The sequence below is a fragment of the Phalacrocorax carbo genome, chromosome 17 (assembly GCF_963921805.1).
Source record: "Phalacrocorax carbo chromosome 17, bPhaCar2.1, whole genome shotgun sequence".
In the NCBI taxonomy this organism is placed as follows: Eukaryota; Metazoa; Chordata; class Aves; order Suliformes; family Phalacrocoracidae; genus Phalacrocorax; species Phalacrocorax carbo.
Window position 1 is genome coordinate 2,907,542 of NC_087529.1, and position 22,851 is coordinate 2,930,392.

At 44.6% G+C, this 22,851-nt stretch overlaps 1 protein-coding gene across 1 annotated transcript in view; it reads left to right on the top strand.

The window, feature by feature from the left end:
* The window catches only part of PIGL (phosphatidylinositol glycan anchor biosynthesis class L), a 62,874-nt gene that overhangs the window by 29,167 nt on the left and 10,856 nt on the right, over nucleotides 1-22,851 (top strand). Inside the window, exons 3-4 of the mRNA XM_064467951.1 lie at nucleotides 10,603-10,693; nucleotides 17,633-17,700. Of these exons, the coding sequence (XP_064324021.1) occupies nucleotides 10,603-10,693; nucleotides 17,633-17,700 (159 nt within the window). The remainder of the gene's footprint in view (nucleotides 1-10,602; nucleotides 10,694-17,632; nucleotides 17,701-22,851) is intronic.

Consider the following 22,851-nt stretch of genomic DNA (forward strand, 5'->3'; position numbering starts at 1 on the left):
CACCGGCCGAACAAGCAGCGTCGGGGTTACTGCCGATCACCCCAGCTGTTGCTATAGCAAAACCATTGCATAACGCTCGCATTAAATCAGAGCATGAGGAGAGGAAGGCTAAACGATAAAGGTCGTTGCGTCGTTGTTCTCGTTTTGTTCATTGTTGCTGAGTCCTGCTTAGCTGTTGCAAATTGAGTTCCAAGTATAGTTCCCAGCTGCGCTGCTGTAGAAGCTGGGGCGGGTTTTCACCGGCCGCAGAGAGACAGTGGGGCCTGGCCTAGAGCTTGCTCGTGTAATCACGTAATTGGGGCATTCACGTGAATGGGGCTGGCAAGACAGTGCCTGCAAGAGGATTGTTTGCATGAGTAGATACTTTGCATGTCAGTAAAATTTGTGGGATCAAGCTCGCAGTTAAGATAGGTGTTTAACTTCTTGATACAAGCTTTATACAAGAAAATAATTTGATGGTAGTAGTAAAATTTCCACCCAGCTAGAGAGCCCAGGGCATCAGAACCTTAGTGTTAAAAAGGGTGGGTACACCCAGACTTCAAGAAGTAATGCTCCCATATCATTGCGTAGATCAAATGGATTGCAGGAGACAGTTATTTGTGGGAGGCTGAGGAGCCAGGAAACCTCTATTTGGATGGAATTGGTACAGGGAAGCTGCAGTGTTGTGACATGGGAAGCTGCGTTTGGAATCAGGCCATCACCCTCTTCAGATCTCTGCTGAAGTTGCATCTGCATTTACATAAGTTTTGGCATGAGAAATGAATGTCCATGAAGCGCCTATTCTGTGCTTTCTCTTCCTAGATGATTAATGAAAATGGCTGAGGGATGGATTTGGCTACAGTCTCTCTCCTGAGGTTTCTAACTGCAGTTTATTTGTAACGTGGCACAGTCCAAGGTCTATCTCTTTGGTAGGAGCAATTATGCTTTTGGCTCTCCTTCTCTTTGAGGGTCTGGCCCATACCATTAAGTCAGTGGCAAAGTTCTGTATGGCTTACCCAGGCCAGAATCAGAACTGCAGTTTTTGCCTATACAGTATGGTGTATTTATCATTCCAAGAACAAACAGATTTAATATTAAGGTTATGATGAAGTGGCGCTAGGTTTATTTGGCATATACAGGTTGTGGTATTTCAGTCATTTGCCTCTGAAAGATTTTGCTGGCTTCTGTGAGAGACTTTCTGTTCCTTCCCCTTGGGTTTGTACCTTTTCCACTGTGGAGTCCTGGGCATGTTACGATGCATGTCGGGAACTTCATGTGCCAGTACTGTAGCAAAAACGTGGCTAGGAACAACACACTGCCTTCCCCTTCCGCCTGTCCACTTACTGCTCTTCTGCCGGGAGAGTGAGCCCTTCTGCCCAGCAGTGTGAAACTGGTAGTCTGTCCTTCTTGAACCAGTGGTGCCAGGACTCGTGTTAGTTGGACGTGGCTTCTTGCTGCACGGGTTGATGTACGCTGTCCCAAGCTCTGCCCTGCTGCGCTGTCCTTTTTTTCAAGCATTTTACAAAAAAAAATATAAAGAAAGTAAAGGAAGAGTGAAGTCCAGTGGTCTGCCTCAGAGTCCTTGCTTTGCTGGTGGTTTGTATTTCAGTTTTAAAACATAAGTTTTGATTGTGGGATTGCCAGGCTTTTTGTTCTCAGTCAGGACAACTTAGACTGTTGGGCCCCAGGTGAATCCCTAGGCACTATGGCAAACCCAATAATAAGAATGAGGAAGTGAGCACTGCCATGACCAATTCTGGGAGCTGCCTGATCATTTCATACAGGCCCAGTGATGCTCATTCCTTATAGTACAGATGGTGCTTTTGGATAAATGTGGTTTGTGATCTTCCCCTATTGTTGTCAGAAATATCAGGGCGGCCAGAGACATCCCGAAGTGGTACGTAATTAAGCCCAAGGGGATATGTGTTAGTAGAGGCGAGTCCACCTCATCTGGCTTCAGGCCAGTTTGCCCCTCCTCTGGGAGCTGACGTAGGCAGGAGCAGATTGTTCTGGGAATGTGGAGCAAAGTTCCCAAAGGCCACCAACACTAGTCCATGTGCACTGAGCACTTCCATCAAACATCATCTTGGCCTTTGGAAGGTGTTGAACTGAAGCGCTGCTACATATATACCTTTGCCCAGCAATTGCGCTCTGAGATCCCAGACAGCTGGCGTGTTTGAAGATATTTCTCTTATTCAAGGTCTGCAGATGGGATTGCCAGATGTTCCTAATGGATCTGTTATTTGTCAGTCATTTGGGGCAAATACCAGGAATGCACTTTGCCAGCAGATACTCAGAAAAAGGTTGGTGAATTCTTGTTTTCCTGAACTAGGGTAGGGACTTTAATGTCTCCTTTCCTGCATACCTCTCCAAGATGTGAGTGGAATTGACTTCATTTCACACTGCGCTATTGTCTGCTGCCCAAACCACATTTCAGTGGGCCAGAGGAGGAACTGCTGACTCATAATTCAGCATGGCAGCCCCAAACCTCATGAGACTACTAAGTCTGGCCTCTGACTGATGTTTTCAGTGAACTCTGTTAATGGCCCCCAACAGATCACACAGAAGTCCAGCTTCTATAAAATGAAAGGGAGGCTTCTTGCCCAGCACTTGGCAAGTCACTACTGGCAGTCTGTAGTGCTGGAAACTGCTGGTTGTGCTAGAAACAGGCTAAATGGTGGCTGGCTGAAAGTGTGTCACTGCTGTGGGACCTGTGGGCCCCGCTCAGTCCATGGGCACAGAGTACATTCTGGTCACATAACGGCTGTCAGTGACAAAGGGCTGTAACTGGCTTCGGCTTGGCATGCAGTGTATGTGCAAAATGAATGCAACTCAAACATGAATGCAAGCTGGGAATGAAAAGTAGCATAAAACACAGCACCCAACTTGAGGGTGAAAGGTGGGGGAGGGGGGGGAACTGCTTTATTTTTTAAAGAATCCTCTTTAGGGACTTGAACTTAACTGTTTTGTTACTACCAGCCTCTCCAGGGATCCAGATACACTCCATGGTGCTGTGTGGTTCTTGCAAACAACCAGTTGCAGACTTCTGCTTAAATTGAAGCTTGGGCTTCTCAGCGTAGGTTGGAGAGAATGAACTAGAGCCCCCTCCTTCCTCTGGCAGCTGAAGTCAAAGCTGTGCATGACAGCGAGGTATTCGGTGCTCATTGCCTGTGTGATTGATCCATCAGTGATGATGGCTACACACGTTCTGATATGTTCTTCACATTAGTTCCTGAGCACATTCCAGCAGCACAGTAACAACATGAGTGTCACACACAGACTGTGACACTTTGCACGTGAGACTCCCAGGACTTGTTTCTCCCCTTGCAGTTCGTGAGTTTGCAGCACAGCATTGGGGCAGTGCTGTGTACTAAGTGTGTGTCAGCCACCGATGTGATTTGCTGTGTGAGACGAAGGATTGGACAAGGAATTGTAGACATATGCGGAAATCGTGTTCTCCACCAGTGTGACCCTACTAGACATCATGTTCCTTCGCTGCAGGGTTGCACAGTGACACCCTGCCATTGTATGACCGAAGCAAGGTGCCTGTAGGCAACACACCTGGACCCTGTCATGTGGTTTGGGAAACAGGGTCTCCATTGTTAGGATAATGTTTGGCCCAGATGTCTTAGCTTTCTTAGGTGCTCTGGAGTGTCTGGGGAATTTTAAACTTCAAATATGGCTGTGTTTCTGACAAAAAGGATATGTTCAAAGCAGTATTCCTGGTATTTGCAGCTGAAAGCAGAGCAGTTTGTGATGACACTTGATTTGGGAGTCCATTCACTGTTTGGCACCAGCCCCCAAGGCAGTCCTGACTGCTGGAGAAGATGTTATCCTTGTTGCAGGGTTCCTCTGCACCATGGAGACAGAGCTTTTGACCGTATCCATCATTCTGGAGCTTCATACCGTCTTTTATATATTTTGGGCCAAGCCTTCAAGTCAGAACTAAGGTGTTGAACTTGATTGTGTTGATAATTATGAACTTTGTGGGAAGACAATGTGGGAAGGAAAGTACAGGTTTGGGGGGTTCCCAGCACCCAGGATTGCCAAGACATGTGTTTTAGATTTCAGTCTAGAAATGAAAGAACAGACATAGCCCTTTACTAAGAAGGATCTCAAACTTCTTTACATAGGTGTGAATGTACAATTACTTCCATTTCGCAGGCGTGAAGAGCAGAAGATAGGAAAGCTGTGGCTAAATCAGCGATTAATTCAGAGTTAGTTGGGCTGGATTTTGTTGCCTGTCTTTACACAGCAGGGCCTGATGCCCTCTCCAAACTAGTTTTTAAGTGTTACTTTTTAAAACTAGCTTTAGCCACTGTAGTTTCTATGCATTTCTCTTCTTGAAAGGCACCATCAATTGTTTTTGTTTAAAGACATTGAATATGAACTTGTTCCTACAGAGCTTTGTGCTGTAATTTATCAACAAGGCGCTGAGGCACAGACGTCAAATGAATACCAGATTTCAAATTATGATAAGCAATTGTGTCATCTCTGTGAATAGACATTAAACTCTGCTGAGAAATCATCGATAATTCATTAAAAAAAATAAATGAGTACAGGGAGATTTGGATAGGTCTTTGCAAACAAGCAGTCCTGTGTTCTGTAATAATTCCTTTGAATTTAAACCCAAAGGATGCTCATTTCTCAGGCAGAAACAAATGCTCATGCCCAAGGCAAAAAGTTTGTTCCCTAGAGATCTAATTGCCATTTACCTTGGGGAGTTATGGAGGTACTTGGAATATTATCTGCCAGAGGTGCACTGTGTTTTTACACAGCTCAGTGGAGAAGGATGCACAGCTTGCCTGGACTTCTGAGCCAGCTGAATGGAGCACTCCCTGTCTTTGTGTTTCCCTTTACGCATGACTTCTGCCTGCTATGGTCACGTTAGTGCCGCCAGCACTTACCTGGATCTGAACTTATTTAATTTACCTTTGCAATTGGTATAAAGGTCCAAACTTACACATTGTGAAAGTTAAGGATGGGAGAAAAGGGTTGTGTCCATTCTGCTTTTTTTCTTTTGTGAAATATTCGAAGTGTATTTTATTTTTAATATTCCAGTTGCTGATATTTTCATCACTTCCTTCACCCACTCCTTACACCAAAACCTAAGATTCTTACTTCCGATCTTAAAATACAACTCTCAGAATAATTTGGGTTTCTTTGCTATGAGGAGAAGGAGGAAGCTGCTGGTGTAAAAATTTCAGCCTGAGCTTCTCAGTCGTAGGTGGCTTTTCATTTGACAGTTAGCATCCTGGTTTAGTCCATTTCTCTCCTAAACTGTAGATTGTTACATTCCAAGAAGCACACAACATCTGTTCTCTGTATAACACGATGTTGCAGGATGCTGGTTGTTTGTCTAATCGGGCTCTTTTCAACTGAATCAGAGATGTACATGCAGCCGAACAGCAATATCTCCCTCCTGTCTGTAACTGGCCATTATAGGAAGAGAAATTGATAAATATTTATTAACGTAAGGATTTAGAGGCTCTGCTTCAAGATCTAGGGCTAGCCTGTCTTAACTTATCTTAGCATAATCTCAAAAATAAAAATTCTCTGCTCTACTTTAGAGAGCATGAAATAATTTCTGTTTACACAGTTTTTTCAATTACTTTGATGCTATGATATAAAGGTCACCGATTGCCTGTAGTCATCACATGGCTTTTTCGCTAATTGTGCACTCACGTCATTTTGTTCTGTGGGATCTTTTGCTTTTTTGATCCAGTTTCAATCGCCCAGATGTTCATTTCGTACAGTTAACTTTATACAAAGGGCATCCTTTGTTCCAACACACACATTGCGGTCATTGTACTCAGCTGGGAACCTAGTGCACAGCAGTTCACCTGTTTCCTCTGTAATCCACCATCAATCTACCGACCTTTGTGCTGATTTAATGTAAAATCATTCACTGGGGAGAGGAGGGATAAGGAGGAGAAATTATGCAAAAATGTTTCCTGGTCGCTAACCTTGGATTGATTAAGGTCATGCTGCAGGATAAAAAGGCAATAAGGAATGCAAAAGCTCTTTCATCTTGACCCTTTTGGTGTGTAGTGGAATGGAAAATCACGTTAGTACCTCCAAAGTTTTACTCCGGTGTCCCAGAATGTATTAATGGAGACCTAAGCATCTTTGAGAAAGATTCCTGCCACTCCCCCTCCCTTCCCTATTGCCATCCATAAAGGCTTCATGTCAAGGCAGAGAGGGGGCTTGCCCGTCCCGGTCAGGGTAACTGTCACGTAGTAAGAGGCACTGCTTTGTAATGCACCAGGGGCCTGAGGATCACCCGATTCAACAGATTTCAGGAGGGACAGATCTGAAGGTTATTCTAACTGCCAGGTCCCATATAGGACAGCCCATTTGCTGTTTGTTAAGCCACGCGGACATTGCATAGACTGTTTAATGTAACTTAACCTTTAGAGCAGTCATGAGAGCTTAGTTCATGAGCAGAATAAATTCCATGGAAGGCTTTGAAAGAAGACTGTACATATACATGCACTGACTGTTGCTAAAAGATCTGTGGAAGATGAGCTGTGGAAAATTGGACAGAGTTTGAGCCTTATATCATGTCAGAAGGGTGTAACTTGGCAATGTATATCAGTGAAGGTTTTTAAATCTCTATCTTGGCCAAAAGAGACCTTCCAAATGAGAGAACTAGCCATCTTGACCCCAAACGTTCCTAGAAAGATGACCCTACAAAATTGTCGAGGCTACTGGCAGGGATGGCTTTACTGGCAACATGCACAGTGTTTTAATATTCAAGGCTGAGGCATAAGAGGAGCTATGCTCTGCAGCCCATGGCAGGCAAGAGGAGGAGGCCTGGAGAGGAGCTGGCACCAGGCAGTGATTTTTAACATTTCTTTCATTCAGCCAGCTGTAAGGCTGCTGGGCAAGATCTGCACAAAGGCTGGGTTTTGGTTTAACGTGCTGATGTGATTTGCTGTGGCCCCCTTGTATCTGGCTGGTGCCTGGGCCAGGATATCCAGGACATCCATCATGTTCTTCCTCTGCAAACCTTGGGAAGGGGAACTGCAGAAGCCAGTGTCTGCTCACCTTGACAAGGTGGAAGGCAGGGAGGTGAGAAGGAGAAAACTGGGGGTCCCGTCAGTTCTCACTACCAACAGTGGATGGTTAAATAGAAAGGTAAAAGTTTTTGTTTTCAGAAAACAATGTTCCCCATCACTGGTCCCACTGAAACCAGTAAGCAGAGACAGATGCTACTCCACACTGCAGCAGCTGCAGCGCCATAATTCTCCATTTCTCTCTCTCTTCAGTCTATAGATCCTTTGGCACAGCTGTGAATTCCCTGTACATGCACAGCACGGCTTTCACTGAAAATAGCTGGGAAAACAACATTTCTGGAGCCTTATTCCATTAATTTTTTTTTTTTTTTTGCTTCTCTATGCACCTCTCTATTTTTCCCTGGTCAACAAGGGACTGCATCCAAGCAGCCACCTGCATTTATTATCAGTCATGTGGAATTCCCATAAACATCACTTCCAGACCATAATAGCTGGGTGGAAACAGGCCAAGTGACCAAACCCCTGTACCCTTCCCACCAGCACCCTCCAGCAGCGTGCCCTGGGAGGCCTCTCCAGCACAGGATTTCTGTCTCCATCCATCGCAGTGACCGGCAGCAGCAAGGAGGAGCTCTCTGGGCCAGAGGACAGCGAGGGCCGGGCCTGGGGAACTGTGTCTCCTGGGACAAGCTCCAGTCTGCTCCAGGGAATGTGCTAATTTTCACTCCTTTATAGTCCTTTATCTCGGCCCTCCGACCTTGAGCTCAGAGGCATTATCAGCCTTAGCCAGAAAAGCGGTGTGGAGTTAACTGTTTAAATGCTGGATGTTTCTGATACTAAGTCCTGAAGGTAAAAACACAGTGAATGCAACTTATTTCAATAGCGCAGCAAGTCAGTGGGCTTTTCAGGTTTGTTGAGGACTGATTTACGACGTTAGGAAAAATACTTTGTACTGAAGAGATGATTTTGTGAACTACAGCAGTTTTCAACGTTTGTATGCCCCTACAAAGTTCCTAGGGCATGTAGACACCTCCTGTAAGAACGGAGCTTGTGTGCATTGCTCTACAGTGTATATGAACCTGGTTTCTTTGTCACTTTTTCATCCTTACCTGGACACAATTAGCACAGGCAGAAGCTTATTGGTCTCATGCTTTGAGTGAGGTCCCTACTACCATGGCAATGCTTACATTTTCATAAGTATTATACAAACTCTTACAAAAAAAAAGTAATTTCTTGGAGTAATTTAGATTAATGTATTGCCAGTTCTGCTACTGAATTCTCTGGGTGACAGCTTTGGGCATGTCATTTAACCTGTGCTTCAGTCACTTTTTGTGTTTGCAGAACGAGCTAAGAATACTTCAGTGTGCCATCGTGGCCATTAATGAGTTATGAATGTGCTTATGTGTGTCTTGTTTGGCAAGATCAGCTTCTCTGTCTTTGGTGCCTGACAAATATTATGCAAGAAAAATAATTCTTTTTCCTTACTGGGGTGAGCGGTCTCTCCGTGAGCAGCAGTAAGTGGGTAGAAGCAGAATTTTTTGCAGAATATTCCTGCCTAATCGGTTCAGTGTTCATGGAGTTAATTTGCTCATGCCTTCAGATTGTTTTGTTTCCAGGGATTCTAAACCGTTGCCTCCAGCTGTTCATTTCCATTGAACGAGGGTGATCTTTATCTGTCTAAACTAGTTAAAACCTGCTCCACTACCCAGCAGCCCTTTTGGAGACCGCCCAATAAAGCTGAGTGCAGTGGCTATGACACCAAAGCCTCCTCCTGGACATCATGAATTCCAAGCCCTGCTTTTTTTTCTGGTCTCTCACTGTTGGAGCACCCCTGCTGTTTTAATGGGACTCTTCACTTCCTCCACAGCTCCATTCAAACCCTGTCCGAAAAGGGGAATTATATTTGCATTGTGTATACTACTTTAATATTATCAGATTAAGCCTAGACACAACCTCAAAGGTGCTATTCAAACAACTGAAACACTGTTAGACTTGCACTCAGACTCTGCTCAGTGTGCACATTGCTTGGGATGTTTTAGTTGAAGCATATTTGTAAAATATGCTCCATTTAAAGCTTGCTGTGATGTGGTGGGACTTGTAACACCTTTGGGGTCAACAGGGCCACTTCCTCTTCAAATATGAGATGTGAAAGGTTTTGTCTTGAGCAGATGAGATGCAGGTTTGTTAAGCTGGTGAGACAACCGGCAGCTGTACCAAAGAATCTTTCCTATGCTGAAATTCGAATGTGTCGTATACATCAGGCAAAGATGTTGTCTGTACAAGAGGGAACGGCAAACAACAACAAAAACTTCTGTTGTTGATAGTATTGCTACAGGCACCATAGCTCGAATGTGTACGCTAATGTAGAAATGCCTTTGCTTGTTGCTGGGGTTTCTAATAGCACATTATTTTGGCCGGTGCTGAACAGGAGTACGTAACACAACGGGTAAAATGCTAATGGTCAGTTTGTACTTTAGGCTCTTCCTTCTGCTACTACTACTGAAAACAGCAGTGGGAAAATTTGTGGCCAGAAGACCTCTTCTGAAGACCCAGGCTGAGCTTTACTTTGGAATGTGCCAAGGAGACATTTTCGTGTTGTTTTGTTGCAGATGTTATCATCCTTGCTGTCTGGGGAGTCAGCAAGGCGAGAAGAGCATTGGAAAGTAGCGCCCAGGCTCTTGGCAGCGAACAGCTGGATCAGTTCAGATCCAAACCCATGTGTCTGTGTGAGAAGGCTGTGCAGTCACTTTTCGGCTAAACCACCTCACAGCAATTATCAGACTATCAGAGGATGGAAAAGGCCTGAGAAAAAGACCAGTTCAATATGTCATTATTGGTCTGTAGCAGCTGTGTGCTATCCTGTTGTTACTAATAACCTTTCTAACTTTGCAAGCAATGCTTTCTTGGCATCATTCAAGCATAATGACTGGGGCGTCAAATTCAGCGCTCAGTTGTGTAAATATGGAATCATTCTGTTGGCTGCCTAGTGTTATTTTGCATTTGGCTCATGGTCCCTGCCCCTAGGAGCCCCCAATCTAAAATACCCAGGCAGAGTATTCAGTCACAGTATGCAAAGCATAAAATAAACAGATGAAGAACTACTATCAAATCCATGTGATATAATTATGGCCCTATTGTCCTCTGGTTGAGGTCAATGGGTTATTCTTGTATAAATAAGAGCAGAAGTTTACTTGTTACTTTTCATACGTAATTTGCCAGTAGATTATGGTTGGAAAGTCTTTCAGGAAAATGTGTTTTAAAAGGGGTTTTAATAAAGAGTGAAAGAAATTTGATCGGGATTGATAGAGAACAAGAATTATTGAACAAAATGGATGTTGCTTAAAATAAAGCAGCCAGAAAGTCTACCTTAATGGTAAGAAGAAAGGGAGACCTTGGCAAATCTATGAGGAGGGTGCTGGAACTGCTGTGTTTCCCTTTCAACCCTCCGATATACAAGCTCGTAAGACACTTAAGTAAGGTTCAGTGGTTTTATATGGTAAATAAATGTATCCTTCTTTCATTCTCTGATAGAGGATCTCTCTTTTCTAGCATGGTCTTCATAAAAGTTCTCAGCAGTGAAATGACTAATTGCACTTCTCATTTTCAGGGATCTTCCAGATAATCCTGCTGTTGAATGGGACACAGAACTCCTCGCCACCTTTGTGCTAAAGCATATAGAAGCCAATAATATCAACCTGGTAATGCAAAACTTTCTACAGCATAGGCAATTTCCATGTTACTTTTGAGCTAATGTTCTAGGCTTTTTCCTTCCCTCTGAAAGCTTTCTTTGAAGTCTCTAAAGTTAAGATTTTCCTTCTGCACTCTGTGAAATAGCCTAGGAGAGGAAGGAAGTATGTGTGCTCATTTAGAAATATTTGCTTTATAATGTTTATCCATTTCTCTAGCTAGATCTTATGAAGCCTCTTTTGGGTTGTAGTGCCACCAGCCTTCACTGAAGTAAAAGCTGCAAGCTGGTGAAAAAACTGCAAATTCTGTCAGAACTAGGAGGTTTCACTGTAGTAGATCTCGGGGTTCATTAATTGTAGAAGACCCTCTGAATAAGCCCAGCTGAATTTCAGGCCTAAAATGATACCTGAAAGCAATTTTGCGTTTTGTGGTTTAAGACTTTTTCTGAGTATTTGTACAGCTCCTGTGTCTTAACAAGTAAAATGTGGTCATTTTGGGCCTCTTTCAAACACTTCGAACAACTGCTAGAAGTTCAGAACAAATAGAATTGCTCCACTGAAAAACATGGAACAGGATGATGGTGTAGATTGGATGTATCTTTCCTCTCTGGAGATCTTTCTCTGCTTCCCAGGGAGAAATGAATGGTGGAGAAATTTTGCTTTACTAACTCCTCAAATGTTTTTTACATATTAAAGCAACCGTTTTGCCCCTGTTGCTAGGTTTCATTGATGAAGAGAGCCCATCTGGGATTAAGGCTTACCTTTAGTCTTAGATTTGAAGTACCTTGGCAGGCGTGTGTTAGAGAGCTAGATTAGCAGGATTATAGGTCGGGTTTGAAGAATATTAAACCGGGAAGTTTTCGTAACACTGGTATAGTTTGTTGTTTTTTTTTCCCCCCACAGAACAGGAATAAGGGCCTAAGCATGGAAAAGGTTGTGTACTGTTCTTTTCTGTTGAACCTTGCTGTGATCAGGCATGTCGCTGTCACACACTGATGAGCAGCAAAATCACAAAACTCTGAAAGCCTTTCAGCAATTCACAAAACAAGAAACCACATCTCCTGTAGCATGAAAGCCCCATGAGCACAATAACCAGCATCATGTATCCAACTTTGTATTGATTCTGAGGCTAATTTTCCATGAAATTCATTGCTGTGCACAGAGACAAGTGCAGTTTTCCTGGACTCCTTTTGTGCCTTTTGGCCCTATGAATAGATACGTTTTAATCTAACCTGAAAGCTCCTAACACAAGAGGATTTGTATTGCATGTTTGTGACTCTCACGGGCACTCAGACAAGTGCACCAGAATCCCAGCAGAAACTCTGAAAACACTAGAACTTCTAGATGGTTAGAAAGGGTTAGATCTTTGCCTCAGAGGAAATTAAACTCAAGCTGTTTATGCTGGGGAAGGCAGGAGTCTGCCACTAACATAGTGTGAGCTGAAAATCAAGCGCGGGGTTTTCAACGCAAGAAACTCACGCAGTCCCTAGTACTCTCGCCGCTGTGCTGCAGGGGCCGGGTGTAGCTGTAGTAGCGAAGAACACTGCGGCAGGGCCCGCTGCGTTCCCCTCAGCACTTCTCCGAGCAGTAGTGAGGGCAAACTACCATAGCACAACATGGCAGCAGTACCAAAGGCCACTGAAGCAGCTTCTCAGGGTTGGTGGTAATGAACTGCTCTGTAAACTTACTTTAAGCATCCCAAGTAATCACACAGGTCTCAGATGTTTGCTCTGATAACTTTCGTTGAGGAGCACACCTAGTTTGCCAACAATGGCAAGGCAAGTGCCTAGTTACCTTTGTCCAACGTTCTGCATTTTAAAACTTCAAAGTTTGCTAACTGTTAGCCACTCTCAGAGCATCTCTGCTGTCCTGAGACAATGGCCTTGCCTTGGAAGGTAAACTGAACCTATTTTTCAGTAATGTTGAAACGGATAGAATTGGCTTAACATCTTAAAAGAGCCTTGTCAACCTCAGCTAACAGGGTTTCAAACAAGCTAACTCAATGGAGTTAACATGATTGGAAGACATGTATTGTTTTAGCTATCCCAGTGGGATAACTTTCCCCAGCTCTTCCCATAGCCATAGCATAGACAATGGTATCTTTTATTTACAGAATATATGTGTCATCTGGCAGTGGAGAAGCAGGCTGCAATTCCAACGTGTCTGAAAGGAAAGATTGCAAAGCAAGGAGTCACACCATGTTATGCGTAGTTTTGTTCCATAGCAGTTACTAATTTCCTCAATTGCCCTGGAAGTCCATGAGTAACTCAATCTATTTGAGAGCTACAGGGACATATATCATCCAAGCTCTACATTAAATAGTGCAGACACAGAAATTAATGGTTGGTGTACTCAAAGCCAAAACTAATTTATAGACTTTGGAAATTATTTCCTGCCTGCTGGATTTATAAGCAAAAGTCAGTGTTGCTGGGAGAGGCAGCCAAGGCTAGTCTGTCTCGATCCAGATTAGAAAGCATTCTGTGTGTAAAAAAATCAAGTTACATAGTATTGTGTGAGCCCCAGGCAGGCTCTAGATTATGAAATCCTACTCTTCAGGATCTCAGGTTTGGTGACAGCAGAGCTTGCATTAGGAGGTGACATCAGACTGTGTTTGGGGCAGATGCAGTGCCAAGACCAGAATTCAGCAATACCATGTTCTTACAAGCTGCTTTCAGCTATGGATTGATGGGAACATCATCTGTACAGCTGTTTGAGGAAGAGTCCCATTGTCTTGGGTCAGCTCTAAATCAGCCTACAAAGCCAGATCCTTCTACTAATGACACTCAGGTTGGAGCTTGTATTTGAGAGGGTGAGTTCAGCTCTCATGTTTTGGATCTTGGTCTCCGCACTCTCCTAAAATTTGGGAGCATGAGAATGTGAGATATTTGTTGAGGATTTTAAATGCTTTGGCAGAGCACCAGATTTGCAGTGCAGCATGGGGAGTTTGCTAGAGGAGGCAACAGAGCTGAGACAGACTTCGTCATCCCTTTCGCTCCTTTCCTCACCTATGTTGTGGCCTCCTCAAGTGTGCTTTGGGGTGCGTGAGTGGGAGGCCCCCAGGACCTTTCACTCTCAGAGCTGGTGCATGACTTGCAGCTCAAACCCAGTGGATGCTGATCATGATTAGATATCTCCTTTTTCATCCAGTTGTACATTCTTTTTTAATCTTTAACTTCTCTGATTTAGTAGCAACTAGAGACATCTCCAAACGCACAAGAGACTCAAAGGGAGTTTGAATGTCACTGGCCTCTGCAAGTGTGAGTCGGGCCAATGAAATGATGCTCAGAGGAAGGCCATTAGAAATGGAGTTGCTTTCTATGGCATTTTATGGGATGGCCCTTATAAAGGAAGGAGACCTTTCTATCCCCAGCAGTCTACTTGAGCAGATGTGTGCTCTGTTTGAAGCACTGGATGACGCCAGAAAGAGTGAGGGAGACCCACAGCTTTTAGTGCTTTTTTCCTCCAACACACATGGTGTGTAGAGGGAGCATGGACTCCAGACCTCTCAGGAGTTTTCTCTTCTGCTAGTAATTGAGCAATTTCCTCTGTGCTCTCCCCCCTCCGGAAGGGATTTCTGGACCTGTTTGTCTTGGCTGTTGCTCTGGCTTCCACTAGTGAAAGCTCCATTTCCTGAATACCAAGGTCACCCAGAAGAAAACCCAGCAACACCAACAGCAGCAGCTCCCATTTCAGAACAGGTGTGGGGAGGGAACTCCCTCTTGCCCTAAAGATTGCATTGAGCAATAATTTCCACATCAAGTGTATTTCCTAGCCCAGCCTTCTGCTCCCCGAACTGGCTAAGCATGTTTTTAACCCAGTTTCAGGATGTTCAGGTTTTCTCATTGTTTGCTTGATTTCATCACCAGCCTGGTTCAGGTTATGTGCTAAAAGCAAGCACACCAGCTAGCTGCACCATGTGGAAGAAGCAAATGCTCCCGTGTGAAAATATCTTCAGCATGTGAGAAAGAAATTCAGATTTGTTATCAATGAAAAGAATCCCTGAAAGAGAAATATATTTGCATGTGATTGCTGCCTGCTTTAAGTCATGAGCACCACAGTGATGTCTGTTTAGACAACGGACCTAGAAGCTACATGCTGGATAGGTGGGACATCACTGCTGTGTCAGAGCCAGCCTGTGTGCTGGGAGGGATCTCTAAAGGTGAAGGGCCAATATTTCAAAGGTGGCCGCTTTGCAGATAAAGTGAATGCCACATGGCCAGGTCAATGTGCAGGCTGCTTGGGGACTGTACTTACAAATTTGTGTCTTTGAAGAGACAGGCAATTCAGGTGCAAATGTCCTAAAATAAATTAGACAACATCAACTGAAAATTAACTCCATGCAAACATAGAATCACAGAATGGTTTGGGCTGGAAGGGACCTTTAAAGGCCGTCCAGTCCAGTCCACCCCCCCCGCAGTGAGCAGGGACATCTTCAACTGGACCAGGTTGCTCAGAGCCCCGTCCAGCCTGACCTTGGATGTTTCCAGGGATGGGGCATCGACCACCTCTCTGGGCAACCTGGGTCGGGGTTTCACCACCCTCAGTGTAAAAAATTTCTTCCTTACATCCAGTCTAAATCCACCCTCCTTTAGTTCTTTAGTCTACTCTCCTTCAGTTCTAGCTAAATCTCTTTTAGCTAGTTCAGATGTTGCGTAAGCCCAGCAGCACTGAGAACAGCAGCTCCTATTTCAAAACAGATGTGAAAAACAACCTCCAAAGGTGTTTCTGAACAGATAATTTCCACGTCAAGAATATTTCCTAACCCAGCCTTGTGCTCTCACAGTTGGCCTGAGCCAGTTTTGTCAAAATAATGATTAGCTTATTTAGTCAGCTTACTATAGTCTTTTATCTCGTCTTCTGGTTTGTTCTCTTGTACCCTCCATCGAAGGGAAAAATGTGTGTTTTGGCTTGCCTGGAGTTTTTAGCTTGGTTTCCTAAGGGAACAAGAATAATGCAGTTGTATTTATGTGTGTGCACATGCATGTTTCCAAAGAGTCCAGAGCCCATTGGCTAATTTCAACCACATTTGACAGCTGGGTAGTAGTCTTGAAAACGTTACGTTTGTACAGGTTACGTGAAAATAAATGATGAGGCAGAAGAGACAAACCCTTTCTCTGTTGCCATTTAGTAAAAAGGTTTAATGCAAGTCCAGCCCTTAGGAGACTCACACCATTATTCACCTGCATAGGAATTTATTCTGCATGCAGTGAGTGAGGTATATTGTTATCTTAGGAGAGTGTCGCTCTAGGAAGGAGTAACTTCAGAGCATGTTTTTTCTTATCTGTAAAATGCAGGGTGCTATGCTGGTTCTCTGAGCAGTACAGAATGTAGTAATTTCTTTCCCAGATGAGCTACTTAAAAAGCTGATATCCTTAGGGAGGGCTTTGCACCGTGCCAGACCTTGCAGTCCCTGCAGAGAGCCTCTCAGGTAATGCTGATGCACATCAAAAGCAGCCAAAGCAAAGCCATAATTTTTCTCCTTATAGAATAAGGGTTGACCAGAAAATGCTTCTTTGTACCTGAACGAAACCGAACTGGGTCCCGCCACTTCCTGCCGTCGGTGGCAGCATTTTTACAGCCACTGGGCAAAGTGGAAAGTGTAACCGTGGACTTGCACTCGGTGGATGGGTTTATAAGCAGGCTTGTTTGTGGTTTTTGAAGTTTGTGGGTTTTGAAGTGTTTCTTATCACTGTCTTTTTTTTTTCTCTCCCTCTTTACACAATATCTCCTGTGTTTGAGAGGGCCTCTCCTGTTGGAGGGTGGAGTAGTAAGTTGCAGGACGGGCAGGGCAGCTTTTGATCTTCCCTTGATCTTTAACCCAGTACTTCAGGTCCTGCGTATAAAATAGATTTTGAGAAGGGAGCTGTGGTGAGTAAGCAAGGCAGTAGCATTTCCTTCCCTGAAGACAAAACAAGCTGGCAAGGAAGCAGACATTGACTGAAATGTAGGGAGGTTATGATTTCTTCCTGGTCATAGAGAAGGGAGCTGTGGAGGGCTCTGCTGCCTGGCCTCTCCCAGAGCAAAAGCCTAGCTTTAGGTTGTCCGAGGACTGTCACTTTCCCCAGCTGGAAAGCCTACCAGCACACATTCCCTGTCTGCTCTACGCTTCGTGCTGCCAGTTTGTCTTCTAGGTTGGAAGCGGGAGCCTTTAAGTACCCACTTCACAGCACTGTGCAGAGTGAGCCATTAGGGTGGATGCTTCACCCTGACACATTATTGGTAGGACTGAGGGCAGGGAGCCAAGGGTATTCTGTGCTTTGGATGGTGACTTGTTAGTGCTGTGTTCACACATTACTTCTGCATTATGATGTTCCCATTTCTCCCTGTAGAGAAGCAATAAACAATACGATCTCATTCAGCAAAAAGCCCGACTTGCTTGTGCAAAAAGTGCAGCCGGCTGATTCTTTAAAAAGGCTTGTTCTCATCCCAGATTAATTTATCACTATGTTACCCTGTGATGAAGCCTCATTACAATCGCGACAGTAGTCTATGATTGTGTTGCTGTTGTTAAAGCAGTATGTCCCGATTCACAGTACAACAAACTATAGTTTCACCCTGTAATCCACAGGCATTCTAGTACGTTCTCAGATCCAGGAGAGAGTGATTCACAGAGCTGGACCTCTTGGGTCAGGAACAAGTTTGCAAAAGATCACTCTGAAAGTAACCTTTTGGCCCGGTAATAAGTAACAAGTGCATCCTGCCAGTGGGAACACGGTGTTTATCGTCTTTCTGTTATTCAAGCTGTTAGGCTGTGTAGTCATCTAGTTCCAGAGTGTCTTGTTTGTTTAGTTGTATTTCTGTAGCATGAGTTCACACACAAGGCCTCATTGTGCAACACAAAAACAACCCTTCAGATGCAATGGGCTGGGACAGCACTCTGTTAGATGTCAAAGTTGGTAACTGCACGCTCTCCTTCTTCAAAATTATTATTGTTCTGTGGTTTTATTGCAGGTGGTGACCTTTGATGCGGGAGGAGTGAGTGGTCATGCTAACCACATTTCTCTTTACACTGCTTTAAGGTACAGTGTTTCGCACACTTCATTGAACGCCTTGCTATAGTGTTACAGAGTGAACGTGGTGTTTGTGTGTAAGCAGAAAACTAATAGCCGAGAGCAGTATTAACTTCACTGATATAACAGAGTGCCAGGCTGTGGGACACAATATTGTTTGGAGAAACTCTTTCAGCTCTGTAAATGACCTACAGCATCCTTTATTATTCCATCTGCTGGTGCTTTGCCAGTCTCCCTTTCACTGGGCCCTCTTTGCTCTTCCTGTCCTTGATCTCACTAAAATATGCCACAGATCACTTTGCACTTCTGTTGAGGAGAGTGTGTGAATAGCTGATGCCTGAACTGTTGGACTTTGGAAAGTTCTGCACCATTGTTCCAGAGGACGTTGCCATCCTGTCTGGGTACCTGAATTTACCTCTCTGACGCAAGGACGTTGCTCTTTCTCTGGAGCTGTCCCTATTTACTACTCTTCCGAACTCAACTTGTTCCTTCACGACTTTATTCTTTGCATTCTGACAACCTCTGTCTCTGTGCTGTGATGTGGGAAGGTTGCTAGAAAAAAATCCTGTGTATTAAAATCACCCAATTTTTGCTGGCAAGACAGCTACTCTATTTTATTTTAACTCTCTGCTCATTCAAACCTCACTGTGTCCTAGAGAGCGCTCCCCCAGAGCTGCCCCTGCCTTTCCCAGGCATGAGAAGAACTCTTTGCAAGTATATCTTGTATTTTTGGCACCCATTTGTTTTCTGAATCATCTGTGCAACTCAGATAACTCTCTGGCTCTCCTTGCTAACAACATCACAGTGATTTGCCTTTCTCACTTGCCTAGAGAAAGCTGCAGCACCACAGAACCTGTACTGTGACCTACTGAGCTCTTCTGAAAAGATGCTGAAAGTCTTTGATGCTATCTGATGGCTGCAATTCAGTGTTAGAGGGGATCATGGCTTTTCCCAGCAAATTCTGAAATATCCCAGCAGAAGGAAGGGGGGTGGAGTTAAAGCAAACTGTGTTTGCTTGGGCTAAGCGGGGAGATGCTTTCTGGCACGCCGTTATCTGAGGAGTGAGTGAGGAACCAAGGTTGATGACCAATGCTCACACCGTTGGCACAGAAGGACTAGAGAGCTTCCGGCTGCCTGGACCTCTGTTTGCTCAGTCAAATGCTGTACAGCCTGCAAATAGGAATGGAGGGCAGATTGGTAGGTGTGCCCCTACATCCTGTTTCCCTACAGGGAAAACAAGCAAGCAGCTGAATTATGCATGAGAAAGTTAAGGAAAACTCTCAGTTTTGATCCCAGATCTACTGTGGTCTCACTTGGTGGCTGGGCAGAAATCACTTTCCCACCTTCATGCTTTAGGTTTCCTGTGTGCGCAGTGGGAATATTAACCCTCTTCTCGTCTCAGAGTACGTTACTAGCAAGTATTTATTATCTGCGAGCCCCCTGCACTCAGACCTTTGCATTAGTCCTTAGCCTACAGCAGGACATTGTCCTGGGCTGATGAGATACACACTGATAGGGACACCAGAGTATAAGCAGCTGTCATTAAATAAGGGCTGGTTTGTGTCTTGTCTCTCTTCCAGTCCTGAATCAGCAGAAATAAGCACGGTGGCCCAGTCATCTGCATGTGGCAGGAGTGATGCTGTGGCCACTGAAAGGTTAAGTTTATTTTTAGTGGCTTGCTTGCCCTCATTATTTTTCAGTTTGTGTCATGGAGGAAGTAGAGCGTGACTGTATCACTCCTGATTTTCAGTGCCCTGATGAGTTCTCACATACTGGCTAGTACAGGCAGCGCTGGGAGCATATGCGGGGGCTTCTCACGCACCTCCCTGCCAGCAGGGCTTTGCAAAGCAGGGGTTGCTGCCCCTGGGGCCCCAGTGCTACATGGCAGGAAAAAGGCAAATGAACTCTCCCCTCCAGGTATCATGTGCAATGTATTTATTTACCATCTTTAAACAAGGGCTGCAAGGTTCTGCCTCTGCTGTGGCTGTAAGTGGAAAGGACAAAGTGGAGGGCTGGTGCATTGATCCTCAGCTCTTTCGGATGCTCGCAGTCTGTGGGAGATAGACGTGTGCCCGCTACCTAAGAGGTTACTTTCTGCAAAAGCAGGGGTAGAATGGGCTGTGTGACCCATCCGCAACTCCTTGCTTCAGGAGGTGCAAATTATTGAACAGCTTCAAGGAAGAAAACAGTCCGGGAAATGGTCGTAGCTGAGCAGATGCTCAGTATTATCATCTAAGGGCATAAATATTCTTTCTACTGTCTGGAACAGAGGTTATATTAAAAGGAGCAGGAACTATTCAGAAGAAATGTGTCCTTCCCCTTGCAGCAACCTTCCTCCTGACAGCTTGCAGAGGGTCCAGCTGCTGCTATGCGTCTAGGCTTTAGATCTGGGAAGAACTGTGAAATACCAACGTTTGAGGGTGGATTTGTCCTTCTGCAAGGGAAAACTAAGGAAAAACAGGATGGGAGAGGAACACAAATTGCTATTTGATTTCAGTCTCCCCTGGGAGTATTTCAGTTCTGGCTTCCAGACAGGAAAAAAACCCCAACCCAAACCCAAGAAAATCCCACTGTAGCAAGGAAGGGAGAGTTGGAAGCAATCCTCTGTAGCTCTGCTTCTTTCCTTGTCACCTTGATTTGGCAGCATCATTCTCTCTTATCCCCCAAAATAGGAGCTTTCCCTGTGGCCAAGAGAGGCTGCGTCCTGTACACATAGCCACAAGAAAGAGCAGGTCTTGAGTGACATCAAGGTCACTTTACTCCCCTCTCAGCATTTGGCCAGTCACTGGGCACTACGATAATAAGCATGGTAAATACTATGTGACAGGAATATTTGAGAACCTCTCTTTCCTGCACTTTGAAATGACAGCGTTTGCACTGAGTTCACATGTAATATTGAGGTGGTTTAGTTTTGCATGAGTCATTGTGCATTTTGATTTTAAACAAGCCCCGGGGGGCTGTTGGTTTTGTTGCTTGCTGAGCGGGAAGAGGAATGGTCTTTGTGAGGGGGAGGAAGGACTGTACCACTTCTTTTCATCAGTGAGCTATCAAATCCATTTCATCCCAGCTAGAACAGAAAAGAATAGTCCTTGTCTGCTTAGGGCAGAGCAAACTGAGTGGAAAATGGGAGCTGCTATATTTAACCACTGTGCATTATGTTGTTATAGCAACTGCATCCATAAAACTTATATCAATGGTGGCATATAAAAAGCTACATCAAAGAATCATTATCTTAGGCCTATTCTCATCAATTCCATTTGGAAAAACACCTCTCAGTCCTGCAGGATGTTTCTTAACATTGGCCAACTCAGTGGTAGGTTGCAAATGAGACTGTGCAGAGGTGATATTTGGGAGCTTAGTGCTTTATCAGTCTTGAGTTGATTATGATGCAGCTTGAGTGCCACCGATGCCTTGTTGCACTTACACGTCACAGCCTGACTATTGAATGCCCTGTTTATGAATGCCATGGGACACAGCATTGTGCAGAAGGGTTGCACTAAGGCTTCCTGAAAGAGGAGGATTGATTAAATGCCAGTTGCAAATAAGTATATCAAAACAATTAACACTGCATTGTCCAGCCAAATCCCACGGACTTGGTGGGTGCAGTTCTCAAAAGCCACCAACTGCATTACATCCCTACAAAGCACAGCTCTGCTTGTATTGAATTTCTGAGGCCAGGTCTTTAAGGATGTGTTGAGCAGGAAGCAAGCTGTTTCTTGGGTGATTAGCTTGATGATAATGAATGGTATCCCATCTACCATTTTTTTGGATGCCTTCTTACAGTGTGGAACTAGAATGGGACTCTGATCTCTCACTCCTTTTAAGCAGCTATAGCCTGGGCATTTCAAATGAGTGGCATCTCATTTATGTTTTTAAAGTAGGGTGCTGGTTTGTATTTCCATTGCCTTTTCCCAGAAAATCCTTCTCTTCAAGACTGGTTGTTATTTGCTCCATCTCAGACAAGGATTTCCTGTGTCACTGATGTCTTTGTTTGGGATTGTTCAGCTCCTGTTGGAGTTCTAGGTTCCCTGTGAAATAAAGGTTATTGAAGAAATAACAAGTTCCAGTATCTTATGTTTCAGCCTGTCCTTTCACAGTCCAGCTTACTTCTTGTGTTTTGTTTTACTGGTCTTAAATGTCCTGGGGGAAAACTTGTGAGTGGTGGCTGTGATTGCACCCAGGCTGCCCCCATAAGGTCCTCTTCTATGTACCCTTTGAGACCCTGTCCCTTCCCCTCACAGGACTCTGCCCTGTGCCTGGCGTATATCCCATAGCTGGGCATGTTGTCCTAGATTTATCCCATTCCTTCGCCCCTGCTCCCTCCTTCCTTAAATTGACTAAGTTCATTCATCCCTGTGCCCTGCCATGATACTGTTGAGAGCCGTTAGGATAAAGCTGAGTGCAGGGCACCAGCATTGCAGGGATTCCCCCTTCAAGAAGTTGTTGTTTTGCTAGTTTTGTTTTTTTTTTCAGAGAAGCAGCCTCAGGGAATGTCCTTCCCAGTGTCACTAGGCTGCTGGCAGTGTGACTGGGGCAGTGACACTACACATCCTTCTCCCAGGCAGTGCAGGGACCAAAGCGCAGAGCCACGGAGCAGCTCTGTTAGCGGGAAGATCTCTGAATCGACACCTTTTTTATGACTGGCAGAACCATGTTTTTTGCCACTGCAGTATGCGTGAGTACAGAGAGCCTGAGTAGTGTTTTACAAACTGCATGTTGCTACATGGTGTAGTTCAAGGTGCATGGAAATGGAGCCAGAAAGTCCGGTTAGGGAGGGAGGAGGCGTTCCAGATAGCAAACATTCAACATCTGGCAAGTATATCCTTTTAATGTCTCTGTGATTCCTAGGAGACTGGCTGTTCTTCCTCTCTCACATCTGTTTCATCAGATTAATCGGGCAGATTAGAGGTTAGGATCCTAAATGGAGCCCCAATGCATCTTTAAGACATCCATTCTTTGCCATGCTCTTGAAAACTGTATTTCCCCAGCGCGCTGCAGTTCAGCGAAGGGTTTTGCCTTTGGCATGGGAGACTTATTTGAAGAATGAAGTCATTGATTTCGATGAACAATTCTCGTTAAACAGAACATCACCAAAACTGCAATCCACCCACCAGGGCGTCAGTCCCGCTTCTACCCCAGAGGAGTTCTGTGTTCCCCAAG